The sequence below is a fragment of the Meles meles genome, chromosome 3, assembly GCF_922984935.1.
Source record: "Meles meles chromosome 3, mMelMel3.1 paternal haplotype, whole genome shotgun sequence".
NCBI lineage: Eukaryota > Metazoa > Chordata > Mammalia > Carnivora > Mustelidae > Meles > Meles meles.
This window is the reverse complement of record NC_060068.1, coordinates 132,716,215-132,735,038: the sequence shown is the minus strand read 5'-3', so window position 1 is coordinate 132,735,038 and position 18,824 is coordinate 132,716,215. Positions and strand designations below refer to the sequence as shown.

At 40.2% G+C, this 18,824-nt stretch overlaps 1 protein-coding gene across 4 annotated transcripts in view; it reads right to left on the bottom strand.

The window, feature by feature from the left end:
• Nucleotides 1–785: 785 nt before the first annotated feature.
• ATP10B (ATPase phospholipid transporting 10B (putative)) overlaps nt 786–18,824 on the bottom strand; it is a 100,306-nt gene continuing 82,267 nt past the window's right edge. For 3 of the 4 annotated variants that reach the window (XM_045999267.1, XM_045999268.1, XM_045999270.1), the window contains 5 exons: nt 17,580–17,780; nt 16,317–16,397; nt 15,003–15,107; nt 8,609–8,796; nt 786–3,669 (listed from right to left, as the gene is read on the bottom strand). In XM_045999267.1, coding sequence (XP_045855223.1) covers nt 3,210–3,669; nt 8,609–8,796; nt 15,003–15,107; nt 16,317–16,397; nt 17,580–17,780 — 1,035 coding nt within the window. In that variant the 3' untranslated portion in view covers nt 786–3,209. The remainder of the gene's footprint in view (nt 3,670–8,608; nt 8,797–15,002; nt 15,108–16,316; nt 16,398–17,579; nt 17,781–18,824) is intronic. The other variant, XM_045999269.1, reaches the window with a different exon arrangement.

Below are 18,824 nucleotides of genomic sequence, written 5' to 3'. Positions count from 1 at the left end.
CTTTTCTTTTTCTGAATACCAAACTCTTTCTTTTCAGGGCTTTTTTTTTTTTTTTTAAGATTTTATTTATTTATTTATTTGACAGAGATCACAAGTAGACAGAGAGACAGGCGAGAGAGAGAGAGGCGGAAGCAGGCTCCCTGCCGAGCAGAGAGCCCAATGTGGGACTTGATCCCAGGACCCTGGAATCATGACCTGAGCCAAAGGCAGAGGCTTAACCCACTGAGCCACCCAGGCGCCCCCTTTTCAGGGCTTTCGCCGTTAATTCTCTCCATCTGGAATAGCCCTCCCCTGCTGTATTATCATGGTTAAAGTCTTTTCTGGGAACCACCCTTCCCTTCTTTTTCATTCTTCTTTCTTTTCATAGAGTCCAACAGTCTCATTTATCTATTTCCTTAATTACTAGCTTCCCTTCTAGGTTGTAAATCCCCTGAGGGCAGGAGATGGGCCCATTTTCTCTCCTATTTTATCCTTGCTGCCTAACACAGTGCTGTGTACAGCAGGACCCCACTTGATCTTTTCCAAAGGAGTGTAAGGAAGCACCTGAATCAATCTGGGTTGGAGGTTGGTGTCAACCTTCCATCAAGAGGAGAGTAGCCAGCCTAGAGTTTCAGACAGAGGAGACTCTGTGTGCTTCTGCTTCTAATTCTTATAGCCATTTCGGTTTGTGTCATACTCTCATGTTAGATCAAACATGTTCCTGATACTCTGTCTGACAAGGTATGAGCTTCTTTTAAGATAGGAACTGAATTTCTCACAGCACATAGCACATCACCAGGCATATAGTAGGAGCTTAACAGAAGTTTATTGGATAGATAAATGGATGGACAGACTACTGAATAAATGAATGCAAGAAGGATGGATGGATGGATGAGAGGGTACTCAGAACTGCAGGCAATTATGGAAAACAATGTTTATTTTTTTTTCTCATAACAGATAACACATTTCCAGTCAATCAGTAAAAGGTCATAAAAGTATAAAAGTGTACTATGTACAATCATTAGCATAATGTTATAGGACAAGTTGTTATAACCCTTTCCCTTAAGATGGCATGTTGGATGGTCACAGTTGGTTTGGTTTCAAAGAGGGGCAAGAGTAGGTGACCAGTTGTCTCAGGTGCCCCAGGATTGAGGGGTTTCCTAGGATGTGGGCCCCTCAGGGCTGAAACTTGGAAAATCCCAGGCAATCTGGGATGGTTTGATCATGCAAGAAAGAGCACAACATCACAATGTTGGGTATGGTTTGACATATAGGTACAGTGGTCATTTTCACAAGTTTCCCATTACCTTGTTTCCCCTTAGCTCTGAAATGAAATCCCTGTGTTACTATTGAGGGTGTTACAACTTTCAAAGTGTTTACATGTCCCCTGCATATTTTTGACTTGATCCTTATGCCAAGCCTGGAAGGTAAGGCAGTTTTAACCTAACTTGCAGGTGTGGCATCTTGCTTCAAGGCTCCTGGCTCCTAAAGAGTACAGATGCGAAGACTCAAACCCAGATCTCCTGAGGCCAGTGTTCTTCCACTCCTCTGTTCTTCTCTAAAACAGCCTATTGCTCTCAATCTGGCTTGCAGGAGTGGGGAGGGATCAAATGGGGGAAAGCGGGGACCCCAAGATCCAAGTTTTGGCTCAATTCTCTCATTTGGAACAATTCTTATCATTACTGCTTTGCCTGCTGTGTTCACCTGCTCCTTCTCTGGCAATCAGCATATAGGATTCTCCTGTTAGCCATTATTGGCATCATTATGTAGCACAGTCAGTAAAAGAGATCCATGTATTGGTTCCAGGGACACAATGCTTTAAAACGTCCCCCAGTTAGGCTTGTCCACAGGAAGTTCAGAGGATGAGCTCAGTCTGTCATTTGCCAATTTGATTGTTGAGATTATTTTTGTGCATCCTTGCTGAGAAGTTACTCAAGTGATAAGTCAACTTGTGGGTGGCTATGATTCTTAGGCTCAAAGACTCATCACCTGTGTTGCATCTATCACTAATATACAGGGATTTTTGTTTAATATATAGGTACTACCTTAAGGAGGAGAGGGTTCAGTAGCCTTGTCTGACTTATCCTAAAGACTAGGGATATACTATCCTTGTCCATAATAGGCCTGAATTCTCTTGATAGCCTCTTGGAATTCTATCATGCATTCTTTCATTTCAACACTGTTTTGAGCACTTGTACATTTTGGCATTTGTAACCTCTAGGAATAAGAAGTTTCCATAATCCCTTAACCTCTGAAATGAGACTTCCTCTGACTCTCCCTAATATAAATGAAGCATGGGCCAGTGTCTTCCAGCTGGTAAGAATCTGGGATAAGCTTAATGATAGAGTTTAATATTGGACCTGTCCTTTGAGGTGTCCTTGTTTGGGCTTGGAGTTTCTCTATCATACAGGTTTATTCTGGGTCCAGAGGTATTAAAGTCTACCAGTCTTATATCTGAATAAGGATGAGTACTTCCATTTAAAAATAAATAAATAGCTTAAACAGTACTGCTCCTATTCTCCTGGTACTAACTGTGGACATATGGTCCTTTACAAAAGCTTGGGGTTTCTAGTGCACCCATTCACTTTTGTATGCTTATGTTGTTGCCTCTTATACTAGCTATGGACCTACAACTCTCAGAAGTGTCTGAGAAGTGTCAAATCTAGTTTTAATCTTTAGATGTTTTCTTTGACTTAGAGACAGAAAGCAACCCAATTCTCTATGAATGAAAGTGTTGTTAAGCTTGACATAATTACCCCTGCAATACACTCAAGATGAACGACCTGTGAATATGGGCCTCTTCTGAAACTTTAACTTTTGGCACAATAAGATGAGATGATGGCTTGACAAGCCCAGAACCTTCCATATCCTGAGAGATTGCCTGGGTTGATAGATCTCTTGGAATCTTGGAAAATTATGGCCCTGTTGTGTTGGCCATTGGCTCTACTTACCTAGAAGGTCACAGCAATGTCTCTGGGCTAAAAAAATTTAAGAACTCAATACATTAAAAACATAGCTTTCTTATAAAAATTTTGATGGCATGATGTGCTGCCTGGCAGCAGGAGAAAGCTAGAGGTTGACTGGTTTTCAGTCCTTTGTCAAAGCCTTGGGGCCAGCATTTTCTCCAAGGAAGTCAAGCCTGGTTCCTCCATGAAGAGGAAGATTCATGGGTTAATTAGGCCATCAAGTGGGTGGCTTCTTCTGAGCTTGTACAGATTTCTGCAGGCCATTCATATGGTCATTGAACTCTGGGATCGGCGATGACTGCCCCTGCTTAAGGGCCTGTCTTCATCAATATGTCCCCTTGAGTAGACTCCTGAAGCCATTGTTCTGCTAGGCCCCAGAAGAGGGTATTCCCTGGATGAGGGTTTAACTGAGGAGTCCCCTGGGCACGGATGATCCTTCAGATGGTCTCTGCTGTATTTCTCTCCATGTAGCACCCAATCCTCCTTACACTTCCGCTTGTGAGGGCTAGAGCTCTTTGGGCTACTGGCTCTGAAGTCTTGTTCTGGGACAGGTGGCACTGGATGGTGGGTGCACTGAGCCTCTCCAGGAATAGGGACAGGCCTCCGTCTGCTTCTCCAGCTCTGTATTTCTAGGTCTCTTTTGTCTGTGGGGAGTTTGTCGATTTTTTGAGCTTTTAAGATCAGAGACTTCCCGTAAGTCCCTTGTAGAGATAGGAAAAAGTACCTGGTGGGAGACAACACAATAAAAGTTCTTTGTTTTTTTGTGGACGTTTTGAATTTCAGCATTGGAAAGGGCCTTAGAATCCAATTCCCTATACAGGGCAAGATCTTCTTTGTTACAGTCCTGATTGTTGCCTATCAAATCTAGGCCTGGGCACCTCTGGTAATGGGGAGTTCAACAACAACAAAATATAATAGCTAACATTTATTGTGTGTCTGAGCTATCCTAAGTGTTTTAGATATTAACTCATTTCATTCTTCCAACAATCTTGTGCAGTTTGTACTCTTGTTGTCCCTGTGTACAGATGAGGAAACTGAGGCACCAAGGGATTAAGTGATTTGTCCAGAGCCACACAATGACAGAGCTGTGATCAGAAACAAGCACTCTGGATCCCAAGGCTTTTATCTACCATGTGAAAGTGGTCCATTCTATTTCTGGGATATTCTAATTCAGGTAAATGTATTTGCTTTGTAATATCAACCCTTTGTGGAACTTACTAATTTTTTTTAAATTTTTAAATTTTTTTAAAGATTTCATCTATTTATTTATTTGACAGAGAGAGATCACAAGTAGGCAGAGAGGCAGGCAGAGAGAGAGAGGGTGAAGTAGGCTCCCTACTGAGCAGAGAGCCCTATGTGGGGCTCGATCCCAGGACCCTGAGATCATGACCTGAGCCAAAGGCAGAGGCTTAACTCACTGAGCCACCCAGGCACCCAGAACTTACTAATTTTCAAGTAGTTTCTAAATACATACTTTCCCTGAATCTATGGACTGACTTGACAGCATCACTGTATTATTACTATTTTCTAGATGAAAAAACGGAGGACCTAAGTGACAAGAAGGGTTTCCCTTCTTAATTGACCTCCCTGATGGTTAACTCAAGTGTTCCTTTGTCCCTGCCAAGTTGAAGGTAGACTCTGAGAGTCTCTGTGTTTGAATCTTTTCTCTAGTCCAAGTTTAGGGAAGAAAGGAGTGGGGAGGTGAGGAAGACTGTATGGTGTATAGAGAAAGAATCACACCATTACACCATCTTGTGATACTGGGCAATTCATGTTCCCTCTCAATTTCTTAACCTAAAATGTAATTCAGCTGGTCAGGAGAATACTCATGGTCTTTTCCAAAAATAATTCTTTAAAAAGTTTTATTTCTAAAGCCTTATAGAAAGGCTCCATCCTTCCACTATTGTCTAAAAGCTTTAGGGTGGCCTCACAGTGGGCAAGGGTTTCTGAAGACAACAGTAGGTCCAATGGAATAAGATAAAATTTCCCCTTTTCTTTCTATCTCACCCAGTGAGGCAGTATAGGTGTCCATGTATATGTTTCAGGAAAGATTCAATTTCTTGGAAATTTAAATTTTTCCCTCAAGTTATCACTTTCTTTTCTCCATCCATTTATTCAACAAATACCTGTAAAGGCCCTACAACAAGCCAGGTCCAAAGGGATCAAACTGTGAACAAGACAAGGTTCTTGTTTTCATGTAGCACATAAATAGACTTTTATAAATGGAGAGAGCAATGAAAAGTGTCAAACACCTGATCTGGTGTGAGAGCCCTTCCTTGAGAAGCAAACGTTTAAGCTGAGGACTGAGAGATGTGTAGGAGGAAGTCAGGCAAAGGGGATGAGAACAAAATCCTGCATACAATGGCTGCAGTATGGAAAGTGAGGATAAGAGTTGGGGGATATGAGACGAAAGGGTTTGGTAGGGCCAGAGCAGGCAGGGACTGTAGCCATATGTTGAGTTTTTGTGCTTTATTGTGATGGCCTTGAGATGCTCTTGGGTGGAGGGTGGTACATAAACAGATGACAAGATTATACTTTGACACAATGATAATGGGTTAGAGCAAACCCATTAGAAAACTGCTGAGGTAATTTGGGGTAAAAAGATTAGAAATGGAAGTAGTAGATGGATTTGATAAATACTAGGGGATAAACCCATCTGTTCTTCTGACAAGTCAGATATGAGGTGATAGGTGGTATTAAGGATAACTCCCAGGAGTTTGTTCTGTCCTGGTCCTAAGTGGGAAGCATTTGATGGAGAGAACTCTGGAAGAGACCTGGTTCTTTGATGGTGGTGCTGATAGAGGATGGGTCATGAATTAAATTACAGATGTCTCTGTTTCCTCAGAGTAAATGTGCCTCATGGTGGTGATGATAGGTAGCTAGAAAGATATATCTGGAATTCAGAAGAGAGTCTGGACTAGGAACTTATATTGGAGATTCATCTATTAAAAATGATATTTAACTTCACAATAGTGGTTGCTATGTCTATGGAGACAATATAAAGTTAGAAGACAGAAGAACCTATGACCAAGGCTAGACATCCACTATGTCAAGAACATGAACCAGCAAAGGAAGCAAAGAAGTTGGAGAAAGACCAACAGAGTGCTGTGTTACTGAAGCCAAGGAAAGAGTGTTCAAGGATGGTTATCCTCCCTTATAGCTAATTAAGACACTGCTTTGTGTTGTAAACTTAGTGCAGTAGTTTCTTTTGTTTTATCTGTAAAATGATTTACATGTTCCTAGTTTAAGAGAATCTGTACATTTCTTTTATACTGCTTGAATTAATTAGACCAAGATAAGTGAGGTCACAGCTAGTGGGCTAATTATCACAAGATTGGCGTGTGAAATCAATCTCCATTATGATAAATATAGCTTACAACTTTAAGTGAATGAGTAGTTTTCTGTGGCAAATATTCTTTCTTGTAGGTTTCTATATGAAACATTTATTTTTCCAAGGTTATGAGTCTATAGTCCTTGGAACTATTAAAATAATCTTTATCAGAGGAAATATCTGCTTTTCTTAGAGAATGATGATAAAGAACAGAGATGTAACTTATGTGCAATGTTAATTAGCAAGCAAATATTTGTTAACTTTTTCCTAACTTGTCCCTTATCTGTTATAACAAGCTCTGATGTTGAAGGCATGTCTTTTCAAAACAGGTGTCAACAGCCTTGATACTTTTCAAATATCCCAGCAACCTGATTGGTTTTGGCTCTCTGTGTTTCCCACCCAAGGGTAAGACAAAGAATATAGGCTGATGACTTTCCTTCCATACCCTAAATATGATATGCAACAGGGGAGCTCAGTCCTTGGCTTGTGGTGATCATACCTATGTTTAATCCAAAAGTGTGAACAAAAGTACTTAACCCACATTTTGATGCCCCTTTCCAGTGAGCCCACATTCTTAATGGTCTCTCCCAAGGGGTTGGGCCGAAGAAGGGGTGGGGTGGGCAATACATTCTCCGAGGCTTGTACTTGTTCTTAATTGCTTCCTGTTCTTCACTCAAGGCCCTTTTTCAAAACTTGTCACTTCCCCTGTATTATGGTCACAGTTCTATTGGAATTGTCTGTTGGATTGCAGGTTTCTTTTAGAAAAAGTGTCCTCTCTTATTCCCCTTTCTTTTCTAACCTGGATTGCTCATTTGTCTCAGAATGAAGCCTATGTGACAGGAACTGTGCTAAGTATTGGTTATATAATGATAAGGAGGATACCTTCTGTCCAGAAATTAATGGTCAGACAGAGATAGACGATTTATAACAAATGGCTATAAGCAGTGACAGAGACACACTCAGGTGATGGGAACAGGCAAGAGAGGGGAATGTATTTCCACTTGAAGGTAGGTGAAATCATAGAAGGGTTGGAATTGGCCATGCCTAAAATGTCAAAAGATGAGGAGGTTTGGTAATAGAAAATGTATTCCAAATAGAAGGAACAGCATGAATAAGAGCAAGAAGGTGAGGAGACCTTGTGTTTCCATCTAGGTATCTTCAGCCTTCAACTTTGCATCAGAGGTGCATCAGAGATCAAGGTTCTGAGCTGGCGTAGGACAAGGAAATGGCGACCAACCTAGGTAAGCAAGCTGCCACATTTATTAAAGGAAGTATGACTGGCTATGGCTCTCTAATTTTGGATTAGAGAAAGTTCTGCACAATGTTGAGATTGTCTGTTTACTACAGTTTATGAGGATAAGGTGGCTGAATTTCAGTGTTCAGAGTGGTGAGATCTTAAGGATGGAGAGGGGCTAAGTCCTGCACACATGTACATATTCAAGTTCATTGACTGTTCTAACTCAAGTATGGGCTGCAGAACAGAACACTGGCCATGAAATTGGGAGAATCCAGTTCCCACTGTGGTTTTTGGTAGACTTATGGACACATTAGGGTGCATCCTGGGACTTAGCTGTCTCATGAGCAAGTGGTACTAGAACTATAGCTCTGCCTAACAACTAGTTGATGGCAAAAGCAAAACAAAATGCTAGATAGTGTGTGGCAAGAATGAGCTTCAAGGAAATGCAAGGCATTGTTGTTGTTATTCTTCTGGAAAAGTAAAATGCAGGTTTAGTCCAGAAATGTTAGAAATAGTCTTTGGGCTGGAATTGGCTAATACACATTTTTTTATGTGTAATATTTTGAATTACTTTAAAAAATTGGCTATTTTATGCAAAATTTGAATTTCTGAAAGAAGCCTAAAGCTCTGGAATGCTGAGACTTGATCTTTTGTGGTGACAATGATAGGGAGAAGCTGAGAAGATCTTTCTCCCCATGTCTGTACGACACCTGGTTTGTTGCAGTTGTGTGTCTGTCCCTATAGTTATTAGAGTTATGAGACTCCTGGGCTAGTAAAGGACCACAGAACTTCTCAAAACGGTCCCTTATACACAACAAAATTTGTAAGGCGGTAGGGCAGGAATTATCATTTTATAGATGTCACAACTGAGGCCATGCCAGTTGGTGACTTTGCTACTCTCTGGCTGACCTGGGATCACAGTCCCTCTTATTTGCCTTCTAATTCATTATTCTCTTCGATCTAATATCCTGTTTTTGAAACAGTAGCCTCAAGGTTCCCAGCAGGAGTCAAACTCCTGACTCTTGGCTTATGAAAATAGCTTATTAAGAGGGGACATTTGTGGTTCTAGGAAGAAAACAATCCCTGTGCTCAAACCTTGGGAGAAGAGCCATGACCGGTGTGAGGAAACAGACGAGGTAGAAAGTGGGGTCTGAGAGCTGGCCTTCCATCACCCAGTAGGGATTGGTGGGACTGTTGCAGATGACGCAGGTAGCATTGTAAACAAGGGATACCACAAAATACATCAGGAAGCTGCCTATAAGAACAAGCCCGTGGATAATGGTCTGTGGAAGGAAAGGAAAAGTAAACACTGTTGAAACTATAGCTTAGATCAGGGGGCAGTGAAATCATGGCACAAATTTTGTTTGTTTTTAAACTTTTTTTGAGGGGGGAATGTAACACACAGACATAAAAAATTTAAAAAAAACCATGCAGTTTAATGGAGCATTAGAAGCAAACACCCATATTGCTATCACCTGGAATTTGAACATACTTACTCAAAGAACCCCTAAAGATTCTGTCTCACCCTTGAATTTGGTGATACTTACCAGCCATCCTTTGTAGTTTCACTGCCTATATACTCTGTTTTTCAAATGTTAGATAAATAAAATCCTGTTTGGTGTGAGGAATCCATTTTTTCCACATGTGGTTGGCAGTTTATTCGTGTTCAAAGCAATAGTATGTCCTGTTGTCCAATCTTATTTTGTCCTGTTTTGTGTTCTTTTACCCATTCTTATTTTCTTTTAAACTTGATTATTTTGTACAATTTCATTTTCTCCCTTTACTGGTTTGAAAGCTGTGTACTCCATTTCTGTTCTTTCATTGATTACTCAATAAATGATAATAAGTAATCTTAACTTACCATAGTCTAAAGTATGTAACTACTTTTCCCTACTCCTGAATCACACAAGGGCTTTAGAGCACTTTAACTCTGTTTACCTCCCTCCTGACTTTAAATCTTATTGCTACTGCATATTTTAATTCTATCCTCTTTTAAAGCAGACAAGTCATTATTATAGTTGAATATCATGTCAGTGAAAACTGACAGTTACTAAAATTCATGTTAAATTTCTACCCAGGAAAGAGAGTGTTTGGCTTCAAGTACTTTCAAAAGGGAAATACACTTTCTCATAATGATTTTAGTAACTGACTCCTTTTCCAAGAGCACCGGAAATTACAAGTAACTACTGGTTTAGCTGGTCTAGAAATGCATTGGGCGGGTGACTGATTTATTCAGGTTTGCTAAATGACCTTGGTTATGTTCTGGTAAATTTTATATTTAAAGAAATTACCAACTTGTTTTAAATTTTCAAAAATTTAAAGTGAAAGGAGTGAAAGGAAAATGTCCTCTCTTTGAAAGCAGATGGATGTGGTGCTGTGAGAAGGTGGGCTGAGCAATCAAGATACAGAACCTTTTTTTAATTTTTTTTAAAATATTTTATTTATTTGACAGAGAGAAATCACAAGTAGGCAGAGAGGCAGGCAGAGAGAGAGGAGGAAGCAGGCTCCCTGCGGAGCAGAGAGCCCAATGTGGGGCTCAATCCCAGGACCCTGGGATCATGACCCAAGCCGAAGGGAGAGGCTTTAACCCACTGAGCCACCCAGGAGCCCCAAGATACAGAATCTTTAGTTCCTCACCCATGTGATACACAGTCGAGGCCTGATTGTACTTTTCAGGGCCTTTTGAAGGGCTAAAAAAATCTAGTGGTTAAGAGGGTGGTAGATAGTAGAATTCCTCTTGGAAAATGTCTTGAGCTAGTTTTCTTTTATTTAAATGTAATTAAATTGTAAAATATTTCAAGCATACAGATAGTACCTCATACACCCAACATCCAGCTTTATCAAGTTTAAATATGTCATATTTCCTCCAGTTTTCATTAAAGAAATTTAACATATACAATTAAAGTACCCATGATTCCCTTGCAAATGTTTTCTTTTCAGTCTTGAATGTAAATTCAGTGGTTCACCATTCTTATGCATATTTTTACATACATGTTTATGAATGCATCTTTAACTTTTTTCCCTAGACCTAATGCTTTGGAATGCCATCTTTGTTGATAGATCTGGCTGTGGTTATTTATTTTAACTGTTCTATTATATGAATATGCCATAATTTATTTTCCTGTTGATGAACATTTAGGCTTTTTCCTTTTTTTTTTTTTTCCTCCTGCTATTAGGAACAATACTATAATAAGCATTTTTGAAGACATCTCTGTATATACACATGTAAGAGTATTTCCAGGGTGCATCATACTTAAAAGTGGAATTGTGTCCTAGCAGGTGAGTACTTAAACTCCTCCAGCTATTTTTTTTTTAAGATTTTATATATTTATTTGACAGACAGAGATCACAAGCAGGCAGAGAGAGGAGGAAGCAGGCTTCCAGCAGAGTAGAGAGCCTGATATGGGGCTCCATCCCAGGCCTCCGAGATCATGACCTGAACTGAAGGAAGAGGCTTTAACCCACTGAGCCACCCAGGCACCCCAACCTCCAGCTATTCTCAAACTGCTCTCTAGAGTGGTGACATCAGCTTATAGTTCCTGGTCTACTACCAGGATATGAAAGTTCCTTGGTTGGGCTTTCTCAGCTTTCACATATTCTGAGTTAATTTGTCAATAATTTATTTAGAATTTTTATATCTCTGTTCATTTAGTCAGATTGGTCTATAATTTTCTTTCTTTGAACTTTCTGCGCCTATTTTGGTATCAGGATTATTTTAGCCAATTTCTTTAATGTGACTGATTTATTCAGGTTTGCTAAATGACCTTGGTTATGTTCTGGTAAATTTTATATTTAAAGAAATTACCAACTTGTTTTAAATTTTCAAAAAATACCTAAAAATTTTATCTATAATTACCAGTCATTCTCATATTTTTGTGGTCTTTTTGGTGTCTTCTCTTGGATCAGGTTTGCCATAGATTAGTTTTTTTAGTTAAAATTTCAGTTAGCATACAGTACAATATTAGTTTCAGGTGTGTGATACAGGGATGCACCAAGTCCAGACAACACCCAGTGCTCATCACAAGTGCTCTCCTTAATTCCCATCAGCTATTTAACCCATCCCTCAAGCACGTCCCCTCCGGTAACCATCAATTTGTTCCCTACAGTTAAGAGTCTATTTCTTTGTTTGCCTTTCCTTTTGCTTATTCGCTTTGTTTCTTAAATTCCGAACGAGTGTGGTATTTGTCTTTCTTTGACTGACTGACTTCGCTTAGCATATACTCCCTAGATCCTATCCCTGTTGCTGCAAATGGCAGGATTTCATTCTTTTTTTAAGGCTGAGTAACAGAGATTAGTTTTTATTAGGGTTTTGAAGAACTCAGTTTTGGTTTTATTGATCCTTTCTATTAAGTTCCTTGAATCAAATTCTTGTTTTTTATCTTTTTGTTTTTTAATAATAAAAGTATTAGCTTCATCCCACAAGTCTGCATATATGGTATTTTTATAGTCATTCAGCAATAGTTTCCATCATGATTTACTCTAGACCTCATGGGTTATTTAGAAGTACATTTTGAAACTTCCAAGCATGTTAGGTTTGTTTGACTATCTTTTTATTGTTTGCTTTTAATTTAAATGCATTGTCAGAAAAGATGATTATGATTCTTTCAAATTCCTGTAAGAATTTAGAATTTGGTCCTTCAGTTTTTGGTACATGGTCTGTGTGTTTTTGAAAAGATGCATGCTTACCAACTACATTAGATCAAATGTGATAATTTCAGGCTTTTATATTCTTTCTATTTTATCTGTTTCTGATAGGGTTGTATATAAATCTCATACTACAATTGTGAATTTGTCTACTTGTCCTTATGTCTGCTGGACAAAAAAATCCAATTTGATAATTTTTGCTTTTAATAGGTGATTAAATCCATTAACATTTATTATGAGTACTGATACATTTGGATTTCTTCTGAACATCTTATTTTGTGGGTTTTTTGGGGGGGCTATCATTTTTCTTTGCTCTTAACTTCTTATCTTTCCTACATCATGCAGAATTGATAGTTTCCTATTTCCCTCTTATTTCTTTCCATTTCTTTATGGCTAAACCTTAAGTTTGGAAGATACATTTTCAAGTATTAAGAGACCTTAAGTTTTGAGACACACTAAATAAATATGGACTTTTATGGAAAAATTGATAGTTAAATACATATTTCTATTCTCCTATTAATGATGGAGATTTTAGCATAAATTGCCTATTGAACAATCTTTTCTTACCATGTTGTTGTTTCTTATAGTTTGGCTTTTATGTTCTTACAGACATATGTTTCTTCTTTAGGAGTAGCAAACCTTACAATGTCTGTTTATCTGAAAATGTCATTGATTTTGCCCTGGTTCTAAGTGATGTGTAACTGTTTGTTATTTCCCCTCAGGTCTTTGAAGATAATTATTCCATTGTTTTCTAGCTTCTATTGTTTGTCAGTTTAATGGCTATTCCTTCTCAAGTAAGTTGTCCAGAGCCTCTGGTCAACTTTAAGATTGTCTCTTGTATGCTATACAGTTTCACTATGATATATCCAAGTGATATGTTCAGATTTATTTTAATTTTCTGTTATTATCTCTTCAGATACTGCTTCTCTACCATTTTTTCTTCTTCTATGACCTCTCTCTTATGCGGATGCTGGAGCCATTGATTCTAGCCATTATTTCTTTGAATTACTTTATCGTATTTGGTGGCATTCCAGTGATTTCCTAATCCTATCTTCAATCTGGTAGTTTACTATTTGTCAGAGTCTGATCTAGAGTGTATCCCACAAAATAAATCCTTAATTTCAGTGACAAAATTGTTCATTTTGAAGAGTTCTATGTTTCCTCAGCTTGGTTCAGTTCCCAGTATTAAAATCGTCTTTGACTCTTACCTCCCTTCCTCATGGCTTCTGATAAAACTGGAATTCCAAATAGCATGTCCTTGTCAACTTTTCTTTAGCTTGCTTTCTTGAGTGGGCAACTCTAGTCAAGACCTTGAACCTAGCAGTAAACAGGGCTCCAATCTTCCTTATCCCATAGGAACCAGACTCCCCACTGCCACAGTCAGTTTCTTGTCCTGGATTCTGGAAAGCCTTTAGTTTCAGCCAGGCCAGTACCTCTCCCTCCTCTGCCTCACTGTTCTTCAGCCTCTTCTGTTGCTGGTGCTTCTTCTTCTTCTTTTTTTTATTTTTGCTGGTGCTTCTTTAAGAAATTTATCCTGTGCTTAAGCTTGACTATACCTTTTTGGTTTTATCACTTTGTTCTGTTTGTCTTTGGCATGAATTGGAACACAGGGTGTCTGTGATCTGGAAGTTTCCTTGGGTAACTCCTACTAGCTCTCACGTCGTACAGGCTGATCTAATTGAATTGATATCCATTACTTTACAATAAGTGTATATCAAGTGATTATCTCGTGTACCTTAAACTTGTTGAGGAATAATTACAGCACTGTATAAGACTAACCACTACCCCCCAAAACCTACAGAGTGCTCTGGGATGTTAGATAAGATGATACATTAAAAATCATATAAATAGGTACCTGCTATATGATTTTAAGCTCTTTGTTTTTATAATTATCACTGACTATAAGAATTTAATGAAAAAGCTTGCATTACCTTTTTGGATACTGAGATGTGATATTTGGACATGCTTGAGGTGTGCTCACATGAACGTAGCCTTCTAATCTTTTACCCTGAAATTAAATGGAGAGCATATGCTTCCCTAACACAGCCTTAAGTCCAGTCAGGCTACTGTTTTCCTCATCTCCAAAAATACCCTAAAAGTTTTTAACCCCAAATACCTAATTTTTGCAATGAATTGTCTCATGGTTTTATAGGTCTAATTTTCGTAATCCTGGATAGATGATAAGCAAATTGAGGTTAGGCACTTTATTTTTTTTCTTTTTTTAAAGATTTTATTTCTTTATTTATTTGACAGACAGAGATCACAAGTAGGCAGAGAGACAGGCAGAGAGAGGGGGGGAAGCAGGCTCCCTGCTGAGCAGAGAGCCCAATGTGGGGCTCGATCCCAGGACCCTGAGACCATGACCTGAGCTGAAGGCAGAGGCTTAACCCACTGAGCCACCCAGGTGCCCTGGCACTTTATCTTTTATACCTGGCTCCTCCCTGTTCAAGTGGGACACAGGAGTTCAGTAGTTATTTTTTTATTATTATGTTCAATTAGCCAGCATATAGTACATCAGTAGTTTTTGATGTAGTGTTCAACAGTTCCTTCGTTGTGTGTAACACCCAGTGCTCATCACCACATGTGCCCTCCTTAATACCTATCACCCAGTTACCTCACTCCTGCTCCCTTCTGTATCCCCCAGTTTGTCCCCCAGAGTCCAGGTTTTTCTCCCTGTCTGATTTCTTCCCATTCAGTTTTCTCTCCCTTCCCCTATGGCCCTTATGTTCCACATATGAGTGAAACTATATGATAATTCTTTCTCTGCTTGACTTCTTGAGTGGATCAATGATACAGAGTAAAACAACTCAAATATTTTAGGTCAGAGAGGTTCTGAGGTGCTTACCCAAGTCTTCATTTCCATTGCCTGGTGCAAGAGAATTGTGGTGAGGGAGATGGTATTGATGGGTGTCCCAAAGGTAAAGACATCAATATCAGAATCCTTGTAGGTCTGCAGAGAAGGAAAAAACAAGCACTATTAGATGTGCCCTGGGATTCAAGGTGGGTGTCATGGGAGGGGAAGGAATGAAGAGAAGATATGCAGCTGTCATCCATGGGGAACGGGCCCAAGGAACAGACAAGATGAGGAGTGAGTTAATATGGCTAAATTCTTTGGAAACACATTTGTGGCAGAATCCACGATGGGTATTCCAGAACATTGTGGAGTGACTGAACCAGCAGGCACAATGACAAATGCTTAAGATACTTCTGTGTCTACCTTCAAGGAGGTTATTGTCTACTAGGCAGGGAAAATGTGGTACAATTAAGGGGATAAAGGATACAATGGTACAAGGTATACAAAATACCCTGGGGGTACAGAAGAGAAGATGATCAGCTGAGACCATAATAAGAGGAGTTTAACTCTTGAAAAGAGAGGAAAGGCAGGCCAGACAAAGGTGAGAACTTGAGGATGAAAAGTTCAAATAGACCTAGAAGGTAGGTGGGTTGAGCACAGAGTAGGGACAAAAAATAACCAAGAAAGGCAAGCAGAGTCCCAGAGAAAGAAAGTATTATAAAATCGGAAATTCAAATGAAGCACAAAATGACTGTCTCCTTGACCTGTCTTGTCACTAACTTCAAAAGAATGCACTTACCCTACCTTCTGGTACCCTATCCAGGAGAAATACAGCTATGCTTGACTATCTAAATTCCCACTCTTTAAACTGGGAACCATATTGAGATGGGGCTGGTATCTCTTGCTTTTATTTCAGATGATGTAACATCCGTTATTATCAGAACTTACTGCCTGAATGCATGCTGCCCTGACCCTGGAATCACAAATCTAAATATAAATCAACGATTGTAAATTCAAATACCTTCAGTGTTCAAGTAAGGAATGGTAAAGGAGTGTAGAAGGCTAGGTATAAGACAAAAGGGAGTGGTAGAGACTATGGCAAACTGGAGAACATACACCCCATCTACCAGGTAGGTGAGTCAATTCTGGGTTTTTGCCATGTGGGGAAAATGACTCAGTGTAATGGTAGCTTCCAGTTTCTCAAAAGCCAGCAACAATTGAGATGTTTTGGTAAAGCAGTCTGATTTTTCAAATACTGCATTGGATGTAGTCTGCAGATGGGGCCTCTGTGCTGCAGTATTTCATATTAACAGGACCAGTTCCACTCTGTGATTTGTATAGTTAGAATGGGATTATAGAACTTACCAGGTAAGGAATGAAGAAACAGACAAGGCTCTGGTAGAATGCATCCACTATGGAAATCCAGAAAGTCATCGGGTTGTAGCACTGCCAGGAAAAAACACATCAACTACCACCAAAGTGAGCCTCCATTCTTTGTAAGCAACTTTCTTGTGCTACCTGGACAGACAGTATGGTATTTACAGTGTTCTTAGAGGCAATAGGATGGAAAAATTAGAGTAGAGACCTGGGGGTGACAGACCTTAGATCAAGTCCTAGCTGTGCCACTAACTGTATGACCTTGTGAAAGTCACTCAACTGCTTTGATAACTGCTGCTGCTTCCACAAAAAGGGTAAAAACAACATCAACTCTCTCCTTAGGTTCTGAGACATCTCAATGCAGTTGTGCTTTAGTCCCCAGGAAGTGCTCAGGTATTAATAACTACCATTCATCAGCACATCACTAGTGTTAATACACACTTGGTAAGTTTAGAGATTCTAAGATTTCTACATAACATCTGAAAGGGAGTTCTCCATCCCAGCCCAGGATCACAGGTTCTCAACAGACAGGGCTCAGTGGCTTCAGAGACAAGTGTTCTCATTTTGTGCTTCCCTCTTCCTGCCTTCCCTTGAAAAGCGAAACTGTTCTCAGTTTGTTTTTGTTGTATTAACTTCTCTTACTGTTAGATACCCAAGGAATACATTATACATCTAGCACATCAGCGGGAGGGGAAAAATCAGAGGAGCTCTGGGTGTACGTGTGCTATCACTGTGTCTCTCTCGCCTGCTGTGCTAGGGTAGCTCTGTTGCTCTCCTACCATTTTTGGGTTAGGACTGGGCTTGGTTCTTTGTTGGCTGTCCACAAAATATTACTAGCTCTCAAACACCTTTCTCCCGGGCCCAGAGGTATTCTCATGCATTTAATGCCCCTCTTCCCAGAACTCTTCCTTCAAGGCAGTCAGTTTCCCTGTCTGTCTCTTCCATCCAATCTCTGGGCTGTGTCTGTGCAAATCGGACCACCTGGAGTGTCTGTGGTCTGACTTCTCCAAACCATTCAGGGTGTCAGTGTGACCTCTTTCTGCCTTCTAGGAAACTATCCTGATGGTTTCCTAGAAACCCACTGGTCTGATCTATCACCCTCCACAGCAAATGAGAAACAGGCCAGCAATGAGGAGTGGGCCACATGGGAGGAAAGAGGCAGAGTGGTGACGGGAGTGCAAGGCCCCCGACCCCAGGTCAGTGCTCCCTCTCTGACACCAGCAGGGAGGAGCTGGGGCCTCTCCATCTTACCTCAGAGTTTTGGCCACTCTTGTACAGCTCAGGCAACGCCAGGAGTGTTTCTGCAGAGATGTCTTTATCGAGGACTCCGAAGACGAGAGGAGGCAAGGACGTGAAGAAGAGATTGAAGAATATCATCTGCCAGTAATCGATCATGGTGGAGCCAGAGAAACCACAGAAAAACTGGTACCAGAAGAGCAGGTTGACGTAGCACTGCAGGCAGAAAGTGTGGCCTTGTGAGGGAGGACCCATGGGCGGTGGTCACCAACGGCTGCTTAGGAGCCTCTGGCAAGTCACCACGCTGACTTGGAGCTTCTGTTTTCTCATTTGTGACATGCAGAGTTGTGTAGGGATCAGAGGTAACTAATCCTTAGAGTAGCAGCTGCCGCTGCAACTCCCATGAATGTGCGTTAGGACCTGAAGGGAACTACACCACCTTGTTAAGGTAAGTACACTGCTGGTTAACAGCACAGGTTGTGGAGGCAGAAAATGTTGGTTTGGAATTTCCAGGTCTGTCACTTACTAGCTGTGTCACCTGGAGCAAATTGCTTAACGTTTCTGAACATCTCCTTGCCATCTTTCACACAGGAACAGTCGTAACCTAGACCTGTCATGGGATAAGGTAGTTTTTATGATTAGCAGTGTGGAAAAAGAAGGGGGTGCTCCTGGGGAAGGAATCATAGAAAGACTGGACTATGGGCAGGAAGCCTGATGGGAAGAGAATTGCATGAGGTTTTCCTTACACTATTTTCCTAATGGTCATGCAACTCAGAAGGGTAAGTAAGAAATCTGCTCCCTGTTTCTTTATGCTTTCTAAAACTGTTTCCCACTCAAAAGCACCCCACCCTGAGATGGGCCGGGTCACTAGTACAGCCTACCACACTGTGATATGCTTTGGTAACCTGACCAAGATGGTCACGTAAACTGCTGCTCCCAGAGTTAGGACTAGAAATTCTCAGCTCTGTGTGACTGAGGCACAGAAAGGTGAAATGTATTACAAGAAATCATTCAGCAGTTTTGTGTACAAACTAGAATGTTCATGTTCTAACTGCTGGGCCAATGTTGTTTTGGAGAGGTTCCCTAGAATTTTAATAACATGGACATGTTAATTCTAGGAACACCAATGATCATTGCTGAAGCTTCTATTCGTGCCAGGTGTGTGATATATATTATACTATTTTAGTATCTAGTGCATTAGGTGTGCAACAGACCTAATTTGTCCCAAGACTCTTGAAAGCTTATTGCTAATAAAAATAG